Source organism: Musa acuminata, chromosome BXJ2-3, assembly GCF_036884655.1.
Source record: "Musa acuminata AAA Group cultivar baxijiao chromosome BXJ2-3, Cavendish_Baxijiao_AAA, whole genome shotgun sequence".
Taxonomy (NCBI): domain Eukaryota; kingdom Viridiplantae; phylum Streptophyta; class Magnoliopsida; order Zingiberales; family Musaceae; genus Musa; species Musa acuminata.
In genome coordinates, this window is record NC_088340.1 from 33,761,638 (window position 1) to 33,788,957 (window position 27,320).

The 27,320-nt window shown below is 36.8% G+C and overlaps 3 protein-coding genes across 3 annotated transcripts; all 3 read left to right on the plus strand.

Moving 5' to 3' along the window:
* Positions 1-2,085: 2,085 nt before the first annotated feature.
* LOC103978621 (glyoxylase I 4-like) lies at positions 2,086-2,987 on the plus strand. Its single transcript, XM_009394468.3, has 3 exons — positions 2,086-2,438; positions 2,513-2,624; positions 2,709-2,987. The coding sequence occupies exons 1-3, from the start codon at positions 2,086-2,088 to the stop codon at positions 2,985-2,987; spliced, it is 744 nt and encodes a 247-aa protein (XP_009392743.2).
* A 523-nt stretch (positions 2,988-3,510) lies between these two features.
* On the plus strand, positions 3,511-11,857 carry LOC135607801 (E3 ubiquitin-protein ligase GW2-like). The gene is made up of 8 exons (XM_065099895.1): positions 3,511-4,302; positions 4,413-4,464; positions 4,590-4,635; positions 4,708-4,789; positions 4,903-5,044; positions 5,168-5,270; positions 6,709-6,775; positions 11,094-11,857. The coding sequence occupies exons 1-8, from the start codon at positions 4,111-4,113 to the stop codon at positions 11,652-11,654; spliced, it is 1,245 nt and encodes a 414-aa protein (XP_064955967.1). The 5' UTR covers positions 3,511-4,110; the 3' UTR covers positions 11,655-11,857.
* Positions 11,858-12,751: 894 nt separating this feature from the next.
* On the plus strand, positions 12,752-24,230 carry LOC135607802 (ubiquitin C-terminal hydrolase 15-like). The gene is made up of 15 exons (XM_065099897.1): positions 12,752-13,199; positions 14,026-14,075; positions 14,279-14,777; positions 15,741-16,167; positions 16,265-16,706; positions 16,815-16,966; positions 17,042-17,139; positions 18,936-19,021; positions 19,118-19,280; positions 19,762-19,885; positions 19,996-20,153; positions 20,237-20,321; positions 20,655-20,867; positions 23,359-23,420; positions 23,490-24,230. The coding sequence occupies exons 3-15, from the start codon at positions 14,491-14,493 to the stop codon at positions 24,052-24,054; spliced, it is 2,862 nt and encodes a 953-aa protein (XP_064955969.1). The 5' UTR covers positions 12,752-13,199; positions 14,026-14,075; positions 14,279-14,490; the 3' UTR covers positions 24,055-24,230.
* Positions 24,231-27,320: the final 3,090 nt, after the last annotated feature.

The window sequence follows — 27,320 nt, forward strand, 5'->3', positions numbered from 1 at the left end:
CGGAGAGAGACATGGGAGCAGACCGAAGCCGAACGAGGTCGGTCAAGGAAGAAAGGGAGAAATGAGGTGTGGTGGTGGGCTTATGTTTCTTATGTTTTCTCACCCCTTTTTTTAGTTCCGATCAATGTAAAATAAAAATAAGGAAAAATAAAATAAAGAAAAGGCAAATTAGATTATTATTATTATTATTTTTCTGTTGTTTTGGCTGTTAATTGCTCCGATATTAGCAAATCGTGGAACAATTGCAGGTTGGGAAGCCTTCGTCATGCGATATGATCCATTTGCATTCGTATTCTCTATGCTTGGCTTAGGGTTCGTGCGCACCATTTCGTTACAGGTGAGGGAAGCGGCGTGGATTATTGTGGCTATTTTGGCACAGGCGCTTTGACCGCTTCCCACGACAACGCCGGCTCCATTTTAGAAGGGTTGCAGCAAACGCGATGCGGGGCCGTTGGTGGCCTTTGCCACCTTAGCCTTCGATGGGAGCCGCGAGCAAGAAGTGAGCCACGTTGTTCGTTGACTTTCCTCGTCAACGTTGTCTGATGCTAAATTTGGGTCGTCCTCTCGATGGACCGGTCTATGTTTCCTCCGAGTGGTGATACTTTACGGCTTCTTTTTTGGTGATAGGTAGTAATTTGGGCATGTTCTCACTTTTTTTTAGCTTCTGTTGCTGCCAATAAACATCAATTTAATTCCCAGTAAATTTTCTTTTCTACGGAGATATCACAAGGAATGAGTTTGCCATTTAATATTGTTATTATTGGTTCCTAGTAAATTTACGAGTCTTTTGATTCTCTAATTTCTCAATTAATGTAGATTAAATATTTTTATCAGTACTCTTACCAGGGAACGAAGAGTTTCTAAGTTCGTCGAATTATTTTTACCTTTAGAGATATTTTTTTAGAGGTAGGACATGTGAACCTATAGGATCACCATAAATAATGATCAAATATTGATTTATTAGATTAGCATTAGATGAATCAAGGGTTTATAAGTTCGACGAGTCACTCTTATCCTCAAAAACGTCTCTAAGGCTCATAAGTCCTGAAAAAGTAAAACTATGCTCAAAACGAATAATTCCTCGGATATCTCATGAATTATATTGCTTATCTTTATATTAATCATGGCCAAGATTCCAATTGGGATTACGTTCCTAAATATATTTTTTTTGCATAAATTGATTATCCTTAAAATATAAATATTAATTAGTTTAATTGATAAAAAAAACTCTTATATGATATTGACATCTGTTTTTTGCTATTTATGTATTTGACTTTTAATTGTATTGAAAGACATCTAATTTGTATTAAAACTATATCGAGAGCATGTGTCTCTTCAATACCGTAGTTAGTTTGAGAAATACAATGATGATAGAATGTAAAAATATTATGTGTGTAGGAATGTACTTGAGGGGTTTTTTTATAATATGATATTTTTTATCATTTTACTTATCAACAAATATTAATGTTAGGGATGATCACACATGTCTCCCGATCTTAGTGGAGCATGCTACGCTTAATTTGTATAATGTACGATAACTATGATACGGTTAGTAACACTTCAATAACGAGATTATATCAATCATATGCAGTTGAAATATTGAGATGCATCAACAAAGTACTAATCACATAGCACTAAGGTGTCAATCATCGAGGTATTGATCACGTGATTATCCAAGTATTGGTTTTGTGTCTAAAATTATTATTTTCTTATTACATAATAAATATATAAAATATATAAAAATATACTAAAACAGGGTCTAAAACCAAAATAGTTTATATTTATATATATTTATAACAACAAGGTTAAGACTTGTTTATTTTTGTCTCGTTATGATTCATGATCGAAAATGGTGTCTTAAAATAGCAATCGATGCCTGTGAATTGGTTTTCGGGTCAATGATCCGGTCTCCATCTCTCGCTTGTGATCCGCGTCAATGTCAATTTCTCGAGTCATATCTCGATTTGACTAACCAAACCAAACCCATCCCATCCCATCCCGCCCCGATTCACTCGCGCCCGCGTAAACCCATGACACAGGAAGCCACCGACCCAGCTGTCCGCATCAGAACTAGCTGAGCCCTCAATGGCGACAGCTGAGACTCATGCAGACGATCCACGTGTCTATCTAACGTTATCTTCAAATGTCTTACGTGTTCTCGTCACCATCGTCACATACGTAGCCACAAAGAAGAAGGACGCCGCCGCGGACATGGAGACTTCGCAAGGAAAAGAAGAGCCGCAACAGCTGCACAAAGAGAAGGAAGAGGACAGGCCCCAGAACCATGACAGCAGTACTAATCGGCCAATGCCTCTCATGGCGCTCAATCACGTCTCCAGGCTGTGCAGATCGGTGGAAGCCTCCGTCGAGTTCTACACCGCCGTGCTTGGCTTCGTCCCCACCGGTCGCCCTCCCACCCTCGACTTCAACGGCGCATGGTATCGAAACCCCCTACCTGCTCCACCTCCTCCGCCTTAACCGGTGAATAGTAAGCATGTGCGTGAACCATCAGGCTGTTCAATTACGGCGTGGGAATTCACCTGGTGCAGGAGGAGGACGGAGGTGACATCCCCGATGCGTCCCTTGACCGTCTCGATCCGATGGACAACCACATCTCTTTTCAGGTCTGGCCCTGCTCATCATCGCCGTCGTCTTTTTCTTCCTTTCGCCGCTCTTTGCTAGCTTCTCTTCGCATGCTGCGTTGGTAGTGCGAGGACATGGGGGCGATGGAGCAGAGGCTGAAGGATCTGGGCGTGAAGTACCTGAGGAGGACCATCAACGAGGAAGAAGGGTCGCCGATCGACCAGCTGTTCTTTAACGATCCCGATGGGTTCATGATCGAGATCTGCAACTGCGAGAACCTGGAACTCGTCCCTGCAGGATCACTGGGGCGAGTCCACGACCCCCGCGCTCAAAATGAATCGCTCGGATCAGACCTCGGAAATCACGCGCTCGTTACGGAAGAACGTGGACCGTTAGATCGATGAACCTGCTTTTCAACGAACTGTTTAGGATTTTAAGTGTTTCTTCTGTAAAATTCTTATGTAAATCTTTTCTTTTACATAATAATAATATTAAATCATAGATTTCAACTAAAAACACAGGAATAATTATTTTTTTCATTATTAACTTGGAAAAACTATCAATTTCTTCGTCCTTTTAAAAATTATTTTATTTTGTACCCTTTCGTGTAGAACATGACACTTGTGTTCCGAGGTCGACAAAATAGGGGACGTACAACCAAACTCTCACAATCCTTTAATTAATACAAAAGTATTGGGACGATCACACTCGGTCTACTGCATTCCAGGATCGGGATCCTCTCCAACTTTCTATTGTGGTTCATCATTAACAGACGGTTGAGATTTTGTGACTGAGAGATTGAGGGCGAACGATGTGGATGTCTTTATGAGCTCTGGGTTACGAAATTGGAGAGGATCCCATGCTGCCTCACCATAGCCAGAGAGTAAAGACGACGGGCTTTGATCGCTGCGACAGACCGAGCCGCTGTCTCTCGCACGCACAAGCCACCCTCGTTTCCTTCCTCCCGATCCTTGTCGTGCTTCCGAAGCTTCGTGCGCGCGAACCGGAGATCTTCCCCCACCCTCTCTCTCCTCCGCTCCGTCCGTCTCGAGATCCGCGGAAGAAGCGACGGAAGAGAAGCTTGGGCTGCGGCAAGACGGGCGACGGGATCGGCGGTGGAGAGAAGTCGAGCGCCGTTCCTCCTGCTTCGTCTCTTCCCGATCCCCGCTTCTTGACGGGGAAGAATGGGATCTAGGGTTTTTGTTGGGCTCTGCTCATCGCATTCGCTTTCTTGGTCCGGTTTTGGCGGGATATCGATGTAGGTTTCGATCTTGGGACTGGGAAGGAGGGTCGGCGGTGGTCCTTGCCTCGATCTGGAATGGCGAATTAGGGTTCGGTTTATCGGTTGTTTTTGTCGGTCTTAATTGAAGTGAAATGGGAGGGAATTAGGTCTCTTGTTTTGTTGACGTTTTTTGATCGTTTTTACTTCTTTGATCGGAAGACGTTGAGACACTGAGGAACAAAGGTTGGGAATAGCTGGTTTTTGGTGATTTCTTGCGTTCTTTCTTGCCGTAGGAAGTGAGGTTGATGGGGAATAAGATAGGGAGGAGGAGGCAGGTGGTGGACGAGAAGTACACAAGGCCGCAGGGATTGTACCACCACCGCGACATTGATGAAAAGAAACTGAGGAAGCTCATTCTGGAGTCCAAGTTGGCGCCGTGCTACCCTGGAGGCGATGAATGCGCTCTCGATCTTGAAGAGTGTCCCATTTGTTTTCTAGTTCGTATTCGACCTTTGCTTTTTCTGACGTTTCAATCCTGATTGATTGCATTTAGAGCAATTCTTGATGTAGTTCACTTGATTTTCCCTTTTTTGTTGTATTATTGTAGAATTATCCGAGTCTTAATCGATCGAGGTGTTGCATGAAAGGCATATGCACGGGTAATGCAAATTTCTCTCTGATGTTGAAAAGCTTTTTGGTTCAATCCTTTTTATCCATGTTGTCTGTATCCATATTCCTTTTTTGTTTAATTTTCTTTTAACTTAAATTTTGATGCTTCTTGCAGAGTGTTTCCTTCAGATGAAACCACCTCATGCAACTCGCCCTACAGAGTATCCTTTTCTGTTTTATTTTTTGCTGCATCATAATTTGGATCATGCAAGGTTTACTGCTTAACCTGATAGGTGCCCCTTTTGCAAAACTTTAAATTATGCTGTTGAGTACCGTGGTGTGAAGACAAAAGAAGAGAAGGGATTGGAAGAAGTTGTAAGTTTTTTCTAGTTTGCTCAACTTTTCCTGCCTTGTTTCTTGATTTGTGAGTGTACAATTGCTTGTCAATGATGTTCGAGTTGTCTCTAAATAATTCTGCTTAAGAGCAGGAAGAGCAGAAGTTCATTGAAGCACAAATAAGGATGCAACAACAAGAAATTCAGGATGAAGCAGAAAGGCTGAAGAAAAGAAAAGATATAAGTTCTCCGATTAGAATAATGAATGACGCAGAAGTGGAGTATTGTGACATAGGTAGCACGTCGCTTTCAGATCCTCTTTCCACTACATATTCTTGTTTTTTGATCATTAAACTTCTTTTATATTGATTGCTAAAGTAGGTCTATGTTTCTTCATGTTGTATTGAAAACTCGACAGTTCCGTCTCTGAGATGCACAACACAAATAAATGATTTTGTTTCATCTCAAGCTTCATGCTCGGTGCCGGCAGGCATGCTGCCTTCACACTGTAGACAGAACAGGTACAAAGTGCACTCACTTGTTTCAGCTTTTTCTACTAATTTAGTAATTCTGTTCTGGTATGGCCAGTGATTCATCCTATTGGAAAACATAGATTTCTAACCACTTTTATGATGGTGATATGGTTTGATCTTTTTATCAACTCTCTCGGTACTTGAGTGTTTGAAGTTTACTGCTTCTGTTAACTAGCTCGTAGTATATATGCTTAGGAAACCTTCCACTAATTATCATTTAAAATTTTCTTTCTTTTGCCTGGTCTCGGAGTTGGTAACTTCTTTGTTCTGGGACTTCTATTACATTGTGATAGTATTTCTCAGTGAGAGAACATTCAAATGCTGGATTTTGATTTTGTTTCTTAATAATGGGTAAATCGGATTCTTGATTGCTGCCTACCCTTGCTCATAGACTTGGTTGACTTGAGGTTCTGAATTGGTCATTAAATGCTTACGAACATATCTCAAGTAATTAAAGCATATAGATTGAGCTTTTGAACTGTTGAATCTGGTGCATGATGTCAACAGCAGCCATATCTTAGCTTGTTGCCTTGTTATCTTTTTTTATTTGCAATAGAAAATTCTGTATGCTTGTTTTCTTTTATTGTCTCAGGCATTCCAAATTTATATGCTTATGAAGTTATGCTATTTGCCATATCTCGTTCATGTTTTTTAATCTAGTTCACATTCAACTTGATCAAATGTATTTCATCTCAGTCCATCTTATGAAATTGTTGTAAACTCTTATGGAATCTTACAAGAACATAAAAGATCAATAGTCTCCCCCAAGAGGTAACATTTTAGTACTCCATTTTGGAGTTTGGCCCATGTGACTTTGGATTGAGTTATGACAAATATAAGAGAAAAAATTGTTTATGATATGTTTGCACATTGGGACTGATTATTCTTCCCGGTGAATCTTCAATCCAATGGGTATACGCACCATGGATGGTCTCGGTGGTGTGGTGAGCTATGTCATCTCCCGAATTCCACATCACCTAAAATAGATCTTGATGGACTTCTACATAATGTATGTGTATGTGATAAGGACATTGGGTATTTGACAGGAGGAAATTGTGATACCCCAACATAATTCAACACCTATCACCATCCGCCCTGTTGGAGAACCTTCTAAGCACTCCTTTTTGGAAGGTTTGACCCATGTGGTTTCAAGCTCTGGTCATTACAAAAACTGCTTGTGGCCTTACCTAAGAGCATATAATTTAATTTTTTATGATCAATGGCAAGCTACAAAACTAAAAAGTGCAATTTTTGGTCTTAAGTCCAATGGGTACACCAAACTAAAAATTCTTTTTCCTATCTTTAATTTTCATAACTGTTAACCACACACGATGGGCATGCAGCTAGGGAGGCAATTGTATCTTATGGTTGGCATGTTCTCCTTCATTTGTCATCTTATCTTTATTTGGAACTTTGTACAATGCAGAGCTGACAATTTTGACCGTGATCTTGATGACATTATGGTCATGGAAGCTATCTGGCTTTCTATTCAGGTAATATAGGTTACTAGTTATAGTTAAATTGCAGTAACTTGATCCAAATGAGTTAATACTGGGAGTAATATTACACAAAATTTGTGGCTTTTCTTAAATTATTCTTAATTGTTTATCCTTGAATTATGAGGTAAGTTTCATGCAATTTGAAACAGTGTTCATTCATAACATGTTCAGTAACTTATCAATTTAATGTTTTAAATCATTATATTATGCCCTCAATTTTTTTTTCATCATGCTGCTTGGTTTTGAAGTTTTTTTTAGAGTCTATTATTGCTAGTTTCATGAGACTGCTTTCTCTTTGATATTGTGATATTGCGCTTTTGATCATAGAAATGATATTGCCTCTAATAATGACACAAAATGTAGATGCTGGTTCTATATATATATATATGTATATATGTATGTATATATATATGTATATATATATAGACAACGATCTGTGACTTGGATCATTTAGAGCTGGAATTGCAGCAAGCTTGTATTATTCGTCTAAATACAATTAGCATTTTATATTGAATAGTAATGCCAATATGAAGCATAGGACCCTGTACTGATATTCATGCCCAAATTTTCTAAGAATGGATTGACACTCTAATTTGTTGATTTTTTCAATACACTTAAACAAAGTTCACCAAATATATTATTGATGATTTGAGGAATAACGGAAAGGAGACTAATCTTCTTCTCTTTGCTGTAAGATATGTTATTGTTCTATCTGAACTTAGTCCTAGTCATACTTTAAGATAACACCAATCTCTCTCAATACATGATGTAATAATGCTTTCCAGGATGAGGCTAGTTAAAAATGTATGGTCAGTCATGCATTTTATTCATGTGATTCTATTTTCTGTTTGCTTTGTTTTTGTTTATTTTACTTCATCATGCTTTCACTACGCTGCTATTGTCAAAGGTAGTTACTGTTCTATTAGGATACACTTTCCTTTGCCCAGTCGTATTTGCCCCTCTTAGTATGAGCCTTGTGTTCTAGGCAGTCAGGTGGGTGCAAAAGACAGAATCTGCAAAATCACTTAACATCTTGACGTTGCCTGTTGTTTTAGACCATGTAAGAGCACATAAGCATCAGGATTTCCCATTTGGTTGAACTGACTGAGACTCAGCTCATTTGAGACAGGGAAACTACTGGGAGGAGTCCTGTTGTCTTGATGGTGCTATTTAATAACCTCAGTGAGGCATGGATTTTAATTGTATTAGAGAAGTTACTATTAATAGGTTATCCAAGCTAGTGTGTGCCAATTCTCATCGTCTGTGCAATATATACTAGGCGAAAACTTATGCAATAAGGACAAATTTAGTCTTCTTTAACATTCAATCTTATTGACATCTCGAGGTTTTTTGTGTATTAGATAGGACATAAGATTCTTTTAAAAAAGTTGTTCCAGACTTTCAATTATTCAATTTTGAACCTTCATGTGCCAAAATAATTATTTTTGGATGAGCCATCTATTTTCTCAATTTATGAGAATCAGGAAATTACGGTTCTTCCTGCTGTTACAAATTTACACATTGCTAAAGGTTATTGGATTTGATCAAGTTTGGATGTTACATAAGCAATGAAGAGTTGTAGTTTGACCCCTGCATCGATTGATCGGTCCATATTGATGAAGTCAAAATTATCACTTCGATTGAGTTGAGGGAATCTTAGTTATCCAGTCTATCTTTTGTTTATGCAATATGTTTGCTCTAGTTTTGTATACTATTTAGGTATTACTTCATTTCGTGACTTTTCTTTGTGCTTTGTAATATCTGTCAGAGAGGGTCCATTATGTTTTGCACAATGTTTATATCCCTTCGTGTTTGGATAGGAGTCCAACCAAAGAGGATTCCTTAGATTTTCTACAGGGTAGTTGAAAGAAGGAATTCTACTTTGTTGTTTAATCAGTAGTTTGTTCCTTTAAAATTGTTTCTTTTGATGATCATGAAAATCTATCAGGCATAAGTGGCTGGTGATTTTTTTCATCTGGAGAAAACACACACACACACACATAAATATAAATAAATAAATAAATAAATATATATATATATATATATATATATATATATATATATATATATATACATACATACATACATACATACATACATATATATACATACATACATACATACATATATATATATACATACATACATACATATATATACATACATACATACATACATATATATACATACATATATATGTACATATATATATACTTACATACATATACATACACACACACACACACACACACACACACACACACACATATATATATATTTATATATATGGTTGAAAGGTTCAGCACAGTGGCTATGGAAATAGAGATTCCTGTGCAATAACATGTGGATTATTGATTTTGAAGCTAGACAATTCCGCATCAAATGGTGCTTATATAAAAGCAACAAGCTGAGAGGAGAGTTCTGAGCAGATGTCGTGGCATGTTAATAGCACAACCACTTGATCTAGCTCATGGATGGGTGTGGAGCTGAAATGATGAAACTAAGGCTTTGGAGTTCCACTCTAAAATGGGAGATCAGTTATATATTCTTGCACTTGACTCTGCATTATATATGTGTCAGAAGTCATGCTTTTCTGAATGAGTCTGGGTAGTCTAGCTAGTATTGATTGAATACAATATATTTTATGTTAATCATTGATTGTAGTAGTTTCTTCCCTGAGTTTAGGTAATTTTATAGGATTTTCATCATAGTCCATTTTTCTATTAAAGAAGGTCAAGTTTGTATTTAAAATTACATTTGGATAGAAATCCAACTAAAAGAGGCTGCTAGATACTATTTGGATTGGTTTAGGTCATAGATCGTCTTATCGGTCCACACCGGTATACCGGCTAGTTATTGGTACGGTACTTACCGAACTGTCCCGAGCATACCAGCACATGGTAGATGAGGTCATACCGATGTATCACTTATATCAGTCCCATGTTAGACCAGTATTTACCACCTGTACCGAGCGGTATATCACGGTACGGTAAACCTTGGTTTAGGTTGTATTTGATGTCCAGCTGATATGTGCTAAAGAGGAAATCTTGACTGCAATATCAGATGTATCTTTAAATTGTCTAAATTGGCTGCCTGTCTTATGAGTTGCCTTTTCCTCAATTTGCATCACTTTCTCTTTTGTTTCTTTCTAGTTTCTCTATTTTCTATTTGTGCCTGTTCATTATTATTCAACTATTTTTCTTTTCAGTCTGGAAGCAAAGCTGAAGAGCATGATTTATATTGAGATATTCCTGTCTGAATTGCATGACCTGAACAAACATGGCTATACCTTATGCCCAAACGCAAGGCAACAGCATGGATTAGATGCAGGGTTTAGGTTTTAAGGGCACAGTTGTTCTTTGAAAGCAGATAAATAGAAGGAGAAAGAGAAAGAGGAAGATAAAAAAGTCACAGAGGAGGAGGATATAAAAAAATAGTCCTGGATTTACATTGGGGTGGTAAAAATATTAAAAGGAACTTTGGGGAGGTTCAACACATCAACATGGCTCACATGAGGAAGAATGGATGTACCTTTAGGATCACAAGATGTCATGGTCCAGGAGTAAATTGTCATCTATATTTTGTGTCAGAGATGATTTTTAAACAGGAATAAGTGGATTATATTCTTGATTATTTTTTAAATTATAGCAAAGTTTGGCTGTGGACAGATCTTAAATATCAATGTGCTCTGATTTTCCATTTGTTTTTATCCTTGTTTCTCTAGAGGTTCTGGCTTCCTGTCCAATATCTGCTCTTTTGTTTTTTGCTGTTTTCCAATTGAATCACTCAGAAAGTCCCTTTACTGTCCAGATCCAATGTATCTTGACTCGTTTGGCCATAGGAACATAGGCTGCCTTAGAAATCTCAACCACTGCCTTGGTGCAGAGCTTATCAACTGCAACCCAGACATTATGGGGTCAATTTTTCAAAACCGCCTCTCATCATGCATGGTTAAGTTTGTGGGAATGTAATACACTGTGATGCCTGAGGGAAATGAGCTTTGTGCACTACGCTGCCATTTTAGAAACCTAATTTCTGCATGCTTAGGTGCATGCCTATGCATTAGTGAGTGTTCATGTGGTGTTCTTTATATGTTAACAACTACTGTGCTATTTTTGATGTTTTCTTAGAGATATTATAAAAAACATCATCTGTTTGCATCATTAGACACAGTTTGGATTAAGTTAAATATAAAGGTATCACAATATAATTTTCATTATTTATGTTTAGATAGGAGAAAGTAGAATATATTTCTCATTGTTTATATTTTTTTCAGAACCCAATATCTAATCTGACATTTCACTTTGATCAGGAGCATGGTCATCAAGGATATCCAGTCTATCTCGGAAGTATTTTCCCAGGACCATCCTTTTCAGAAGAATGTTACAGTTCCCATGGAATAGCTCCTCCAGAAGTGTCACCCTATAGTGGGTTAGCTTGTGCAGCTTCAGCTCTAAATGAGCACCAGCATATTTATGTGGAGTCTAGTGCTAATATATCCAGTAGTGCCACCTCAATGTTGGACATGCTTCATCAATCAGGCAGTTTAGGAAACATGAGGTTTATGCAGAATAATCCTTCAAGTTACTGGAATGAGATACCACCAGATAGCGGAAGGGAAGTACTGAGGGAAGAGCTTGGTGAGTGTTCGACTGATCATTGGTCAGACATGTCTGAGGCAGGGACCAGCTATGCTGGTTCAGATGTTATGGTAGATCCACGGACTGCAGTGATTCCATTCCCAAGTGGTGCTATCATGACTCCGGGACATTTCGCTCCCGAGAACTTTGAAGAGCAAATGATTCTTGCCATGTCGGTGTCATTAGCTGACACTCGAGCAAGGATGCCTACCCAAGGACTGACATGGCTGTAATGATGATGATTTGCCCTAAGAAATTTCTTTCCGATCCATTTGTTTTTCCTTTTTCTTTTTTTCTCCTTTTGTCTGTTGGTTTGATGGTTCTTTCATTTTTAGTTGGTTTCCTGTATACATGTGAAGGTGACACTTGTATGGATGGTGGGAAAGATGGTGCATAGAATTGAAAGGCTAATAGAATATGCATTAGTTGACTCTTATCTAATGTAATTCAAAGGCTATTATTGCTTTAGTTAGAAAATATAAAATCAGGTAGTAATCTTTATAATTCGTGCACATTCGTTAATTGCATTCTTTGATTTCCCAATACTTGATTTCCTGTTGTTTGGCAATGTAGGATTGTTGAGGTTGTGGCATTCGTCATGGATTTTGCCAGCCGGAGCTGATGCGAATCACCAAACTAGTTGGCTTGCGGTGTCATACTTTTTGCTATGTAGGCAGCTTTCATAATGAATGAGTCTGAGCAGTGGTTTTGCAACTGCAGCTTGATGCTTGTGGGAGCTTCTGTTGTTGCTAGTGATGCAGTCATGAGATCGGAAGTTTCAATGTACTATGTATGGTACATTGTATGTACTATACATAGTACATACATGCAGTGAGGAAGAATACAACAATCCAGCAATAAATTGTTATGTACATATTATGCATCACGGAACCATGGATGGCTATGTTCCCAGATTAGCATCTTGCATCTGATACATCAACCATTAAAAATAGTCAGTGCATAAGGAATCAAGAAGCTAAGAAACAACAAGCAATGGTAACCCAATATAGTTTAAAAGGATCACCACGGAACACCCATCCATTCAATACACGAGCTTACAGGGAAAAGCGAAGTCGTAAGAATATATTATTCTCTTTTCTGAAAAATACAGTGCCACGGCAATTTCGAGGTTGGAGCAATAACACGCATAATAAAAAAAAAGTTGGTGCATGTCGCTCTTGATTAATATATGGATCGAATTGATGCACATAAAACAAGTAGGACAATTAGATCTCGCGTGCTCATAATATGAAAAAGGGATCCAACAAGGATGTTTTTGGAACCTTACAAGAGTTGCAACTGAGGATTATTGTTTGCTTCTTCGCGTCCGAACAAAAACACCATTCTTTCTACATTCTTGCATCATTCATTAAATGTATTTGGCTTTGTCTACGCTGACTGAGGGATACATTAATCGTCTTTCCTTGCTTCCTATACCTTGTTTTAGCACTGATTCATCGAAGAGGGCACGGAAGGAAAGCCATGGATGCGTGTAAAAAGCAGAGCGAGGGAGAGGGTGTGTTGGAGATTTCCAATATATTATTGCCTTTTTGTTTCTTTTCATATGCTATTTGATGCTAGTGGGTAAAACAGCTAGCCAGATTGAGAGAGAGAGAGAGAAGAGAGAGAGAGAGAGACTGTGAAGGGTACTGCTTAGCCAGTGAGCCGCAGAACCAGCTTGGAGGAAAAGCGTCTCTTTGAGATGTTTGAAGTATGACTATCACATGAGACATTGGGTGAATCCTGGGAGGATGCCCCAGATTTGTTTTCCCTCAGAGGTAAGGGGGAAAGATGCCTCATTTTCCAGTTAATGCCATTTTTCTCTCCATTGGACTGCAATCTGTTAAAAATGCCAGGTTTTTGGGTTCTTTTTTCATCGATGCGTCCATCTCCTTAACTTTTTTGGTTTATTTTTTTTCTTCTTTTCCTTTTTGTGACGCTCCCCTTACTCGAGTTGTGATAAAGGAGACATTTTTTCTCATGAATGGCCTGGAATGCTGGATGCTGTGTGCATTTTGTGGAGAAATTGCCAAAAGTGCAGGCATGCTGAGGTGGGGTTTCCTTGCTCAAGAGGCGTCAAAAGTACTAGATTTCATGTGAGATTGTCGGTAGTCGGTCTTTGATTTGATTCATTTCTGCTAGAGACTGTAAAACAGGGATCTTGGTGAGGTGCAAATGGCCCTTTCCTTTAAATATTCCTTGCTTCCCTCCCTCCAGGTTTGTTGTTCTGAATCATGATTGATGCCATTGTGTCTCTTTCTCGATATCTTGCGTTTTGACTGCTAGGGAAGATTTTGGTCGAGGTGGAGTGAGTATTAGGGTTTCATTCTCGATATCTTTTTTCTGAGGAAATTTCATTAGAGAATAGGGCTTATGAAGGGCTTTGCTTTTTTGTGATTCCTCTTGTTTTCATTAACTTGAGGTGTTATTCGTGATCTGATCGTGTACTCTTCTTGAATATTGATTTTTAATATCTGCAGTGCACTGTTTCTTTGTTTCTTGGTTCAAAAGCTTGAAGATAGGATCTTTAAGGTTGCTTTGTCTCTTTTGTTTGTGCATATTTTCAAGTTAAGATGCATGACGCTTTGTCTTGAAATCTTACAGAAAAAATGCCTCTCCAACGAGATCTCATAATGCTGCTTTGCCACATTCAGGTCTTGTCTTTCTGACTTATATTGTTTCTTATATGTCCCCTCAGTTCTCCTTGCCTTTATTTTCAAAGGGAATTTTCCACTGGACCTGATCTTTCTGGTTAAATTAGCTGAGTTAAATTTGTAAACACAACTTGTTTCTTCTTTAGAATGAAAAAAAAAAAAGTTTGCTTATTTTTTGTTGACAGAAGTCACAGTGAATGCAGGAACTGTAGGCCTTTTGGTGTCTTGAAATGTATTCTCTCCTTGGAGCAATTTAGGGCACCAAATTTATGCTTTATAAACATATCTCTTTCAGAGAAAGGCGAACTCTATTATCTTCTATTGAAATAAAGATGAAACATATGGTTAGATCAATTCACATGAATCTGCCTAAGTAGCACATGTTGAAATTGGACATGAGTGTGTTGGTGGGGACATGCTTCAGCCAAGGGAAGCTGACATACCTGCACTTTTCATTTTCCTGGTCTTGATTCCACTTTTCACTTATATCTTACTTGGGAGATGGAACGAGGCGGCTAAGAAGAAGGCTAGGATAAGTATACTTGCTCAGCTTGCTGCTGAAGAAGCTTTCCAAGTAGAAGCAATGGCATCTGCCAGTGTCCTTCAAGTTTTGCCATCTTCAAGAACTGGCTTTCATGAATGCACTAGATGCTTTGCCCCTGCTACAACACGCTGCTCCAGATGCAAGTCGGTCAGATACTGGTACAAATAATATAACATTTCATGGATTTCTTGTGTTGTTCTCATTGATAATCTCCGATACTTTTTTCTTATGTTTCTGTTCATCTATATATTATTTGCTGAATTAAGAACATTTTGCTTCATGAAAAGCTGTTAAGGTATGCACTGAAGATTTCCTTTGATTTAGTTGATTTTCTAGCTTGTTGATTTAACATGTGAAAAAGGCTACAACCATCGGGAATACTTAATAAACATATTATATTGGATTATGAAATTCATTTAGTAAAGATTGATCCAGAAAATGTGTTTTTTGTTTCCCATTGTGACCCAGCTGTTAAGAATTGCTCCATTGCTGATGGTCCGTGGTGGTAAACTTTTCCTACAGGCCCCTATTGTTATAAATTCTTTCCTCTTCTCTTTCTCTCCCCTTCCTCTAATCCCTTTTTCCTTTTTTTTTTTTTTCACTTCTCAAAGAATAAGATTAGCCATAATGGACAATATCTGCCAATCCTAGCCCACCCTAGGTGAATTATACCAGTTCTAGTTCAATTTTGTTTCATTACCATGATTCCAATATAGATATGACAACATGGCTAAAAATTTAGTCAAAAATTGAATAAGATTGGCTAATTCTGGAATAGGTTGGCTTTTCATGCATTAGGTATCATTTGGGTGCAAATTTAAAGGTTAATTTATTGAGACCGTCTTAAGAAATTTTGTGGTTGAATAGTGTACACAAACACTATGAAGTATGTATCTGTAATAGACATGTAGTAAAAATTAATATACTCCTCGCAGTTATTTGTTGACTTCACATGGAAAGCAAAATTAATATTATCATGTAAATAAAATGGTACTTTCTTCTCTAAAGCTGATCATGGATACACTTGCTTGTATTTGTTGTCTTTTATGCTTTAATTAATCCTGCCGTATTAATGGATTCTAATAAGTAGCTTATATTATTTTGGCATATCCTGTTTTCAGTTCTGGAAAGTGCCAAATAATTCACTGGAGGCAGGGGCATAAGCATGAATGTCAACAATGGCATGATAGTTCCTTGGATGTTTTGGCTGGCCTACCTCTTAAAGATACAGTTCGGCACAAGCCTATCTTGAATAACTCAAAATCATCTTACCTTTGCAATGGTATTGAAGAGCCCCTGCATTACAATATTCAAAATGACATGGATGATCCTTCCTTTGTTAGCACTGACACATCCGAAGATTCAGAGACTGGAAGGAAGTCATCAGGAATGGGTGTTGTTAATAAATCAAAAAAAGATAAATCTTATGGTGATGATTACACTGCATGTGCATTTGATCAAGACCATGACCATGATGCTTGTGCTCAAGCCTTGTTGACCAACCATTTTACTGAGATTTCTTCAGAGGATGCTCCTAAAGGATCTAAGGTGTGAGTTTGTATCGTATGTACTCATAGTGGGCAAGATTAATTTCTACTTTTGGTTTCACTGTCTTACTGATGTGCTTGTGTACCAATGGTTTCAGTTAGCAAATCGAAACTCTACTGCTTCGCCCTGTCAAATCCATATGAATCAAGAGACCAACATCTCATCTAATGCCAGAAGTCCGATGGTCCAGCACAATAAATCAGTTGCCGAAACAAGAAAGGGACTGGAACAAAGTGGTTCCACTGCAACATCATCTCGGTTACATTCGGATAAACATGTGATAAGTGAATGCCAAAATGGTGCAAATATCAGTCCAGAGAAAGCAGATTGTTCTGAGTCTGGTTTTTCTTCTTCTAATGAAAAATTTCATGTCAGTTACCCTGATGAACACTATTCAGCCAAAGAAAGCATAATGTACAGGAAACCCCCCTACACTCTTGGGCACACAGCTTCCTCGTCACAGAAGTTAGCGGAGAACATGTCGAGAGGGTACCACTCTCAAAGTTTAGGAAAAATTTGTGACAAGGAAAATGGATCTGGTAGGCTAAGAGAACTTGTTGTGAAACTTTATTAGACTTGTACACTTTTCCATTTTATGCTCCTGTTCTGCTTTTGCTTTTTCTTCTTATTTCATAAACCTTGTGCAGGAATCCGACAAAAGAATATATCCTCAAACATCCACATACGGGGCCTCAGTGGGAATGCAAGCATTGAAGGGATGATGGCAAGCTCAAAGAAGAATCCAAAAGCGCTCAAACGGAATCTTATTTTATTGTTGAATGACAATAAGAAGAACAAGGTCTATTTTCTAGACTTGAAACCATGTATTACATTTAACAAATAGATCTCTGCTTTTCATGTTCTGCAATTCCAGGTTTGTCAAATGTTATTTCCTTACGAAGATCTTGTTAAGTTTTTCCAATGTGAAGAGTGGCGGATATCTCCTAGGGGGCTTCTTAATTGTGGAAATAGGTATGGCTTAGTAAGTTGAATGTTTATTTGTAGTAGGCCTACCATTTATGAAAATGAGGTTGTGACATATTTCATTATTCTGTATTCATATTATGAGGGATTGCTTTTGTGGCTTGCTAAGAAGCAAGGTTACCCTTGTAAGTTTTGTAAAGATTGATTTTGTCATCTGACAGCTTAAATTCTTATGGTATACAAAAAATATCATTTCTTTTTGAGAGTAAATTAAGAAAATAAGAGGAAATCATGCCATGTAAGGAATGCATACTCTTTGCTTCCTACACTTAAAGTATTCATCGTATTAGCCATGAAATCATTGTTTTTCTCAAAATTTTTATGCAATAATTGTTGTTTTTCTTGGTGATTATGTTAACTTAGTCCCCTTTAGCTGAACAATTTTTTGTAGCCAAAGAAACCTTAAGTTTCTTTTGATGGAATGCGGTTATCTGAAAAACCTATTTCAAGGGTGTGGAGATCTGTTTAGATTTTAAAATTTTAAAGCAACATCATTTTAAATTGTTATTGCTACATGTTTTTCCTGATCAGTATTTATTTACATGGTTTATATATTACTTTGGAGCTAGCCACAACTGATCTAATTGGAAATAGATCTTTTTTTTGCATTACTTGCTTTTTGTGTCTTTTTATTTTCTTATTTTCTTGAATTTTTTGTGTTCCTTTTTTTCGTGCTTTAATGTTATTGGTTTGGTATTCATTTTGCTAAAGTCCTGATCCCTTGGTTCAAAAGCCTAATCCAGCTGATCTCAATTTTGATTTGATTTTCTATGCTATTGCTACTGTTCCTGGTATTTTAATGGAGTGTTCCTGTAGTTGGACTGTCTATTGGAATGAATATAAAAAGGACGAGCTCGGTGTGTGAGGCTTTTATCAATACGGTGTCTGGGGAGGGGTAATATATGTGGTATATAGCCTTATAGAGGCTGTTTCTGAGATTCCTCCCAGAGCACATAGGAGTAAACCCTCTTGTTGGAATGGATATCTCATAGCGAAAACATTGATTTGTTTATGGCTGTTTGAACACTGAAATCATTGAATTCCTTGGTTATTCATCTAATGGTCCATGCTGTCAACGACAACTCATGGAAATCAGTGTTTGCATTTTCACCAGGATTTATAGTTAATTATTTCAAATTGTATCCTTGTTTGATTCTATAGCTTGTCCGAGTTTAGGTTGCCTGTTCGGCAAATGTTATATATCATCATGACATCTGATCACTGTATGTATGCATATGATATATGTCCCTGTCAATTGTTCAACTAAAGGATTCTATAATTAATGAAAGCATAATTTTGTGGTTTATAGGTGAGTTTTACGTTTTAAAGGACAATTTGTGATAGCATGCATTACTTGTGGAGTAGTGATCATGGATCTCTAGGTTGCTACATACATGCATTTTTAAATTTGTTCAGCCTGTGGCATTTAATACACTCGAGGACATGAGAACATGCCTTGCAAGGGTAAGGAGCATCAATGTAGCAACTTGGTGAACTGTGTAAATTGTGTCTGATCTACTGTAGTTCATGTGTTTGAGATAACAATTTAAGTGAGTGACACCTACTAAGAGGAGAAAAAGAAGTAATGGGTTTGTGTTTTATTTAAATGTATCAATTTGTATATGTGGTTTTTGAAGACACTACATCGACAGTGTGAACCCAACAGCTTCTTTACTTTGTCTAGTCTATCCCAAAATCATAATGCACCTTAATGAATTACTTGTTCTCTTTTAGGATCCTTCTCTAAAGTATCTCTAACTTTTATAGCTTTGTATTTATTGCAGTTGCTATGCTAATGCTGTTTTGCAATGTCTGACTGGCACCAAACCTCTCATGGTCTACCTACTTCAGAGATCACATTCAAGAACCTGTAATTCTGACTCATCTTTTCTCTTATGAGCAAATATTATGAGAGGTTTTGTCATTTTATCTGGATATCTTCTGCTAAATTATTCTGCATTTTTAGGTTGTGTCAAGGAGTGGTGCCTCATGTGTGAACTCGAGCAACATGTTTCAATGTTGAAGGAAGGAGGTGGTCCTTTGTCTGCCAGTAAGATCCTTTTGAACATGAGAAATATTGGGTGTCGCATGGGTGGTGGAAACCAAGAGGATGCACATGAATTTCTCAGGTGTACCACATAAACATGGCACTCATTTGGTTCTTAATTTGTTACTTTACAAATTCCTTTCATATTAGTTACTTTAGAATAGGGGTGCAATACTCTGGGCAAGATGTGGACCTTCATCCTTAAGAAGTGATAATAATTCTTGCCTGATCTGTTCGAGGATGCTGATCTGTTCCCAGCCTGCAGATGGCTTAATCTTTGAGCCAAGCTATCCCGAGTAGCTATCATTTATTTTAATAACTTCAAAATAATCCCTAGCCTGAGCTAAATACATATCAAGGAATCCAGTTAGCTAGCTTAATAGCAGGAAATGACTGCCTGAGGCCAGTTTTTTGGGGCCTGAATCAGATTGGGTACAGGATTATGCTTTCCAGGCTGATGGCACCTCTTTTTGTATTCTATTCAGTTTCATCTCTTCACAATTCATAACAACTAGTTTCTAAAGTCATCCTGTTACTGATGTATCTTGATACAAAACAACCAGGCTTCTAGTTATGTCCATGCAATCTGTGTGCCTTGAAGGACTGGGTGGTGAGAAGGAAGTTGATCCAAGGTTGCAAGATACAACACTTATACAACAGATATTTGGTGGTCGCCTCAAATCAAAGGTGACTGACTTTGACTTTGCTGCAAAATCATTTTGCTTGCTTAGCACGATCTTCTTACTCTTAATTGTAAAGGATATTTGATACTAACTAGTGTACCTAATTGTACCAAGGTCAAGTGCCTAAGATGTCATCTTGAGTCTGAAATATATGAGAGCATTATGGATCTTACACTGGAGATACATGGCCGGGTTGAATCACTGGAAGATGCTCTCACACAATTTACTGCTCCGGAGGATTTAGATGGGGAGAATATGTACAGATGTGGAAGGTTCAATCAATACTCCAAATTTGCCTATCTGATTCCATTAGTTGTTTGTCACTGCTGATTCTATCTTTGAATTTGAAAAATAGGTGTTTGGCATATGTTAAAGCCAGGAAGCAGTTGAGTTTACATGAGGTCCCCAACATACTAACTATAGTTTTGAAGAGGTTCCAGGTAACAAATTGACTAGGTGGACTTGTTTAAGCTTTAAAATGGTTTCTTTCAGATGACCCTAGAATTTAATTTCATGTGAAACATTAAACTGTGAACTTTACATTCTATTAATTACTTCTTTTGTAGGATATTTTATTTATATTAAATATTCATGCGCAAAAGGATTTCTATATGGATATTGCATGTTAGTTTTTAATATCCATATGCATTACTTGTTGCATGACACACATTTCTAACAGTATTCTTGTCACTGATATTAACCTTTTTCTATGTAGTTAATGCACATTAATTTGATTCTCTTTCTTACAGAGCTGTTGTTGCTTTGCTTAATAGACAGGGAAGTATGGCAAAATCAATAAGTGTGTTACCTTCCCTGAGATGCTGGACATGATTCCTTTTGTGACTGGGACTGCTGACAACCCTCCCCTTTACCTGTTGTATGCGGTTGTTGTGCACGTGGATACACTGAATGCATCATTTTCAGGGCATTATATTTCATATGTTAAAGATCTGGAAGGAACATGGTTCAGAATTGATGATTCTGAGGTAACTAGAGTCCACTGATCACTTGATGCTGGATTTTGGGAGTTGTTATTTGTCTTATCAAATGCTGCATGAATTGGATTTCTAGCAATATTAGTGTTAGGAAAGGTTCCAATATAATTCAAGCATTAACATTCAAGATTGTCAGGCTCGTATTCCTACTTTGGATCATCGAGGGGTTACAAAGTCAGATCGTAGAATCTGACCTTAGGAGCGTAAGATCCTACAAATAAAAAAAATATTAAGATACATACACTTAAAGAAATTTATAAATAGTTTTTTATTAAGATTTAGTAATTCTTATATATTCTTATATTTTTATTCCATAAAACTGAACTTAATGTTAAATTGTTCAAGTTTTGCATGTTTATCTAGCAAACAACTGTACTTAATGTTTGTCCAGCCAACAGAGAAGAGAGGAGAGATGGGAGGAGAAGACAGGAGGAGAGGAGAGAACATGAAAGGGAGGATAGAAGAATAGAGAGGAGGAGAAGAAATAAGAGAAGACACAAAGAGACGGTAAGGAGAGGGAAGGTGGAGAAATGGCACCTGTGGGTAGAGAGGAAGTAACAACCACTCGAGCAGCCATGTTGAATGGTCGGCAATGCTGGTACCCTCTCGTCGTGAATGGCAGAAGTGGTCTAGGTCTGTCTTCTCGTCACTATTACACTGCAAGGATCACACATCTTTGAACAGCCAGTAAGGCAGCATCCTCTCGTTGCGGGCAGCAACAAGGTCTAGGGCTCTGTTGCTCCTATGCTCCAAGGATGGCACACTGCTTCAAGGGGAGTTCTTTTTACTTTCTTTTATATAAAGTCAACTGAGTTGACTTGCTAAGCTCGAGTTGGCTTGGCCGAATCGACCGATCTTACCGAGTCAACCAACAAGTCGGGCTGATTCCACCATTTTTAAGTTTCGATGACCAACCCGACTTGCCAAGCCCGATCTGGGCCATAAGATTGCATGATCCTACAGCGTTGCGAGTTTAACAACTTTGTTAACATCCCCTCAATATTTTTGCAAGTATAATATCCTCTCTCTCATGTATTAGTTGGTTTAGGTTTGATCTGTGAAATTGCATGGTGCAAACCAAGTAGATTGAGGGGTATTACACAAATATTGAATAAAAATCACATGGAAAAAAGGAGGATAGTTATAGGATTCGAACTCAGAATCTGTTTTCACATTATAATAAATATTTTTGACCCGGTGACTAATGATTCCTTAACTTGAAGTTGTTAGGAATGGATTCAATATTTTTATAAGCATTAGCATTCCCTGAATATTTGTATAAGCATTGACATTCCCCTCAAATGCAAGCCAGCTTAAGTTTAGATTGAAACATTTATCATGGTACTAACTACTAAGGCATGTCATGAGTTTGAAACTTGTATCTGCCTCTCTTTATTTCATGTGGTGTTTAATTGATGCTTGTACAATGTCCTTAATTGACTTGCATGATGCACTTGACTTTGGTTCATGCATCAAGCCTAATCTGGCTTGCACATGAGAGAGGATATTAGAACTTAATATAAATTGGGCCATTTCCTAAAAGATTAAGTTTTTGGATTTTGGTCACCCATTTTAAATATTTATCAATTAATGTGTCATTTGCTTGATGATGCCTGTCTATTTCATCTGAGTGTCTATTCTGCTGAAGTTCACCTGCCTTTTCTATTGCAGGTTATGCTCATTTCATAATTCATATAACGTGTTTCATGTATTTGCTGATTGATTAGCTTAAAAAGTGCCTTTCTAGATGGACCTAAATTTTGGTTTATTGTTGCTTTATCGGTTGACAGACATTATAGCTTACTTGGTTGCCATAAATAGTTCATGTTCCCATCTCTTCTAAAAACTGGCAGTTTCTGTATGTCATGTCAGAGCGCACTGAAACAACGATACCAGTATCATATTGGTCAATGAAGATACATAGTAATCTGTATGTCATGTCAGAGCGCACTGAAACAACTATACCAGTATCATATTGGTCAATGAAGATACATAGTAATCTGAGAATCATCAATCATCATAGCTAAAATATCCAAAAAATTGTGTTAATCTTCACTAAGGAGCCTTCAAGAAAATGGTAAATTTGTGAATCCAAGTATGAGTCAAGGCAATGATATGTGCCATAATTTAACATGCAGATTTACTCTAATCCTATTTCACATTTTCACTCTCATTTTGATGTACCTTGAAATACCTAAAGTGAGACAGGTATCAGATCTTAACAGAGCTTTCTTAGAGCAAGGAATGCACTGTTTTGACTAGGGCCAGTTGGAGAATGGGAGGCAGAGGTTAAGATGGGACATGTTAGCATGGATGATTCCATCAATTGTGTATCTTAAGCTGGTTAATTGAGTTTGATTGACAATTATTAAAAATAATTCTATGAATTCCTTGCTTATTCAACTATATGGATGCAAGCATTTTAGATTAGTTTCTATAATCAGTTTGAGGAACTTTTCTGATCTTATCTCGTTTCAAATAGGTGCAAGCAGTACCACCGAATCAAGTGATGTCGGAAGGTGCATACATGCTTTTCTACGCGAGGTAGGTCAGTCTACTTTGGTACAATGTTTGGTTAACACATTTTAACTTGCTGTATCATGTAATCCTCAGATCTTTTCCACGGCCCCCTCAAGCTCATACCGAGAAAAAATTATCACATCCTCCAACTTTTGCAAGGCGGAGTGTGGTCAAGAGCCAGAAATCTTCAAAACATGGGCAACAAAGACAAGATGGAAGCTTACATGCCTCAGAAAATTTGGTGAACCCTAGAAATCATATGGGAAAGGAACATGGTGAAGATACCACGGACCAAGCTGCTGATCACATCTCAAGGCCTTCAAGTAGAAACAGCCTGCCGGATGGAACATATCCAGATACGTCGAGCATGGAATTTTCTGATGCTACATCTAGCGATTGGCATCTTTTCACAAGTTCCGACGATTCATCATTCACCACCGAGAGTACCAGAGATTCATTTAGCACTGCCGATTATGGAGACAATACTAGCATCGACACTATTTCCTCTATATTCAACCCCTTCTATGCACCAAGTTATGTTCATGGCAATGCGGTTTCGTGCACAAAATTCCCACCTTGTAGGCCACAGACAAGATTCTTCATGGATAGCACAAGTGGATCCTTAGTTGCCAACTCAGCAATTCGGCGGTGTACATAAAGGAAGGGATCTGGAACAAGCCTGTGCTTCAACTGAACCTTCAGCTTCGGCAAGTCACTGTAGTTTGTATGGTCAGTGGGGAGTAATCCCAAATATGGCTTTGTTCTTCTAGCTTCTGGATTTTGTGACATGTTGTTAGATTCTCTTAGATCTAGTGGAGCCTACTTATTCTGACTGGTCCCGAAGCTGAAGTTGGATGCGCCTCTTGTTTTTTAATCCCCGATGAGGCGCGCCTAATCTTGGAGGCATTTGTCAGGGTGAACAAGAGGCATCATGTACAACTGGAGTAATTTAGTGTTCCATCGTGGTGGTAAAAAAAGAAGAGTTGTTCTTAGAATGTTCAAACCTTGATGGTCCCTTAGCATATGGTGATGCATGTTTGTCCAGCTTTATGTGAGCTAGGTTTTTGTGACCTGGAACTCTTCTTGCTGATGCTATGGGAAATGCAGCAGTAGAATGAAACCCTAATGGGCACACAGGCATACAATGCCAATGGCTTGTGTGCTCCAATGTATTCTATTCCTATGAGCTCACTGAACCAGAGATTGTGGATGCCATGTCTCATTCTTTCTTGGTCAAAGATGTGACAGCGCATGGAAAGAACCAAAAGATGCCCCCTTGGGATTCTGTGAGGAGCTCCAGAATTGACTCTCTCTCTCTCTCTCTCTCTCTCTCTTCAAGAAAGAAAAGCCTGGTAACTCACATTTGGTATTTAGTGGCCCAAAAGTGTGGAGCTCGTAATGGGCCGCCCGTGTGCCGTATCAGCCCATTACAAACTATTCTTTCATTAAAGATTTTATTTTGTTTACTACGTGAATAAAAATTTTAAAATAATAATTAAAAAGTATTTTTCGAAAATAGAGAAAATATTATTTATTTTTTTCTTTTTTTTATGATGTAAACAATTTCAATCTGTTTTTTTTTTTTTGTCTCGTCAATCATTATTAATACGTCACAACAAATATACTTTAATTAATACCCCCAACAACAACTGATGTTAGATTTATGAATCATGAAGTTTTGACGGATTCCATGTCACAAATTGATGTCATTGTCTCGAACTCGAACTCAAAATGGTTTTAGTCCTCGTTACTATTCATCATCCGACCTATAAGAAAGAAGTACTAATATGACTCAATTGTCCTCACTCATGATTTGAATTCGGATTCTCTTGGAATCTTTTGTTACCATAAGCTTTAATTTCTCTCTATTTCTAAAATTAATAAAAAGTAAAAAAAATCCCCCTTTATCTCAATTTCCTTCAACATAAAACCTTTATTTAAAGTCAATGATTTTTAATTCTACCTCTAAAACTTTTAACTTTGGTACATATTCCTTGAAAACCTAGAAATTGGATGCCTTTTTTGTTTTCTTATAATTAAGATTTTAGATTCAATCTTGACACAACAAATACTCGACATGGAGGCTTTGTTGCTAAATTTATGTTAAAACTACTTCAAAATAGAATCATTTTCAGAGGAGTAGTTGGGATATCACAAATAGAGAAAAAATATATTTTCACTTTGGCCTTCAATGCCATTATATTGTTTTTTTATAAATAAAGTGTAATAATTTCAAATTTAAATATATTTTTATTATACAATCTCATTAATATTTTAAACTACAAATATGTTCATATATATATATATATATATATATATATATATATATATATATATATATATATATATTGGTAAAAAATTAACTCCATTTAAGGCTTTTATTGAAGCATTTTTTTATATTATGTGATTATATTTAAAGCTATTATCACTAAAAAACGTCTTATTATTATATGAAAAATTAATATGGCAATGAAGAGATGAAGAGAAAATGGACAGCATAGGAGGGAGACGATGACGGAGGTTTCATGATGATGAAGGAAGAATGAGCCGGAGCATATTTATTGTGAAGGATAGAACACCGACAAGACATCTTTAAGGTGGTGTAATGGTCGTAATAATGGAACAGCATCTTTGTTATTGTGAGGAGAGGAGACGACGTAAAGGGAGAGAGAGAGAGAGAGAGAGAGAGAGAGAGAGAATCATGTTAGTATAAACATAAAAATCATAATTATATTATAGTTATTTAAAAAATTTAATATCAACAATTTTTTTAATATTTTATTTTATATCTAATGTCAAAAAATTTATAAAATTATATTTCATTCTAATATTTGATTATAGGATTATTAAAAATTCAAGATTCATATTAATTCTATGCATATCATCATATACACAGATTCAAAAACTAAATTTCATTAAATCATGATAAGCTTACTATCACCAAATAAGAAATAATTTTAGATAAGAATTTAAATTTTTAGAATTATAAAAATGTATACACTTAAGATTCATCATGATAAGTACCAACTATTATCGTTTTTACTTTAAAATATTTTTTTATAATGATAAATATTTCATACTTTTTCTATTTTTATATTAAAATAAATTTTTATTATTAAAAATATAAGTTGAAGTGTCAAAATTAATCCACCAAGTATTAGAAAAGGATTTATATAATATTTGGTTCGAAACATATAATAGCGACTTGTATTGCTGATAGCACTTTAGTATACAGAATTTTCTTTTATGAGTTTATATAATATTTATAAACTCAAGTGATTTACACTATAATATTTGTTTATTGTTATATACTCTTTGAATAGTATATAAAATATTATGATTTTTTTTATTTTAATCTTAATTCTTTCTAAACAAATATACTAGTCAATTCATTTAAGATTCATTTATCTTTAATTTTATTATAGTAAATTTTAAATTAGCCAAACTAAGAAGAAATAAAATTAATAATAAATTATATAAAAAAAGACTCAACCATATTCATGCATATCTAATGTTTTTAGGGCACAAATTTATCAATGTTGATGAAATAATTTTAAAAATTTAAATACTATTATACTAAATTTTAATATTTTTTAGTAAGATATTAGCTAATGACTTGTTAGTAAATTTAAATTTATCTTTAAATATTCTAATTTATTAGTTTTAGACTGTAATTAATTCTAAATATTATTTGTTAGTGTCCATTTGATGTTGGTTGCGACTAGCAAACGTCATCAAGGTGGTATTGTTGTAGTCACCGCAGGCAATGACACTACTATAGTCACCTACGACTAAGGTAGGTTGATTGTTGCAAGGCTATTACAACACACAGGCATCCGTTGCACCTCATTGTGCTTCTGTCGTATATAATAACAACAACAACTGTACACAGTCCGCGACTAAGCTAATGACTATCGGAGGTCG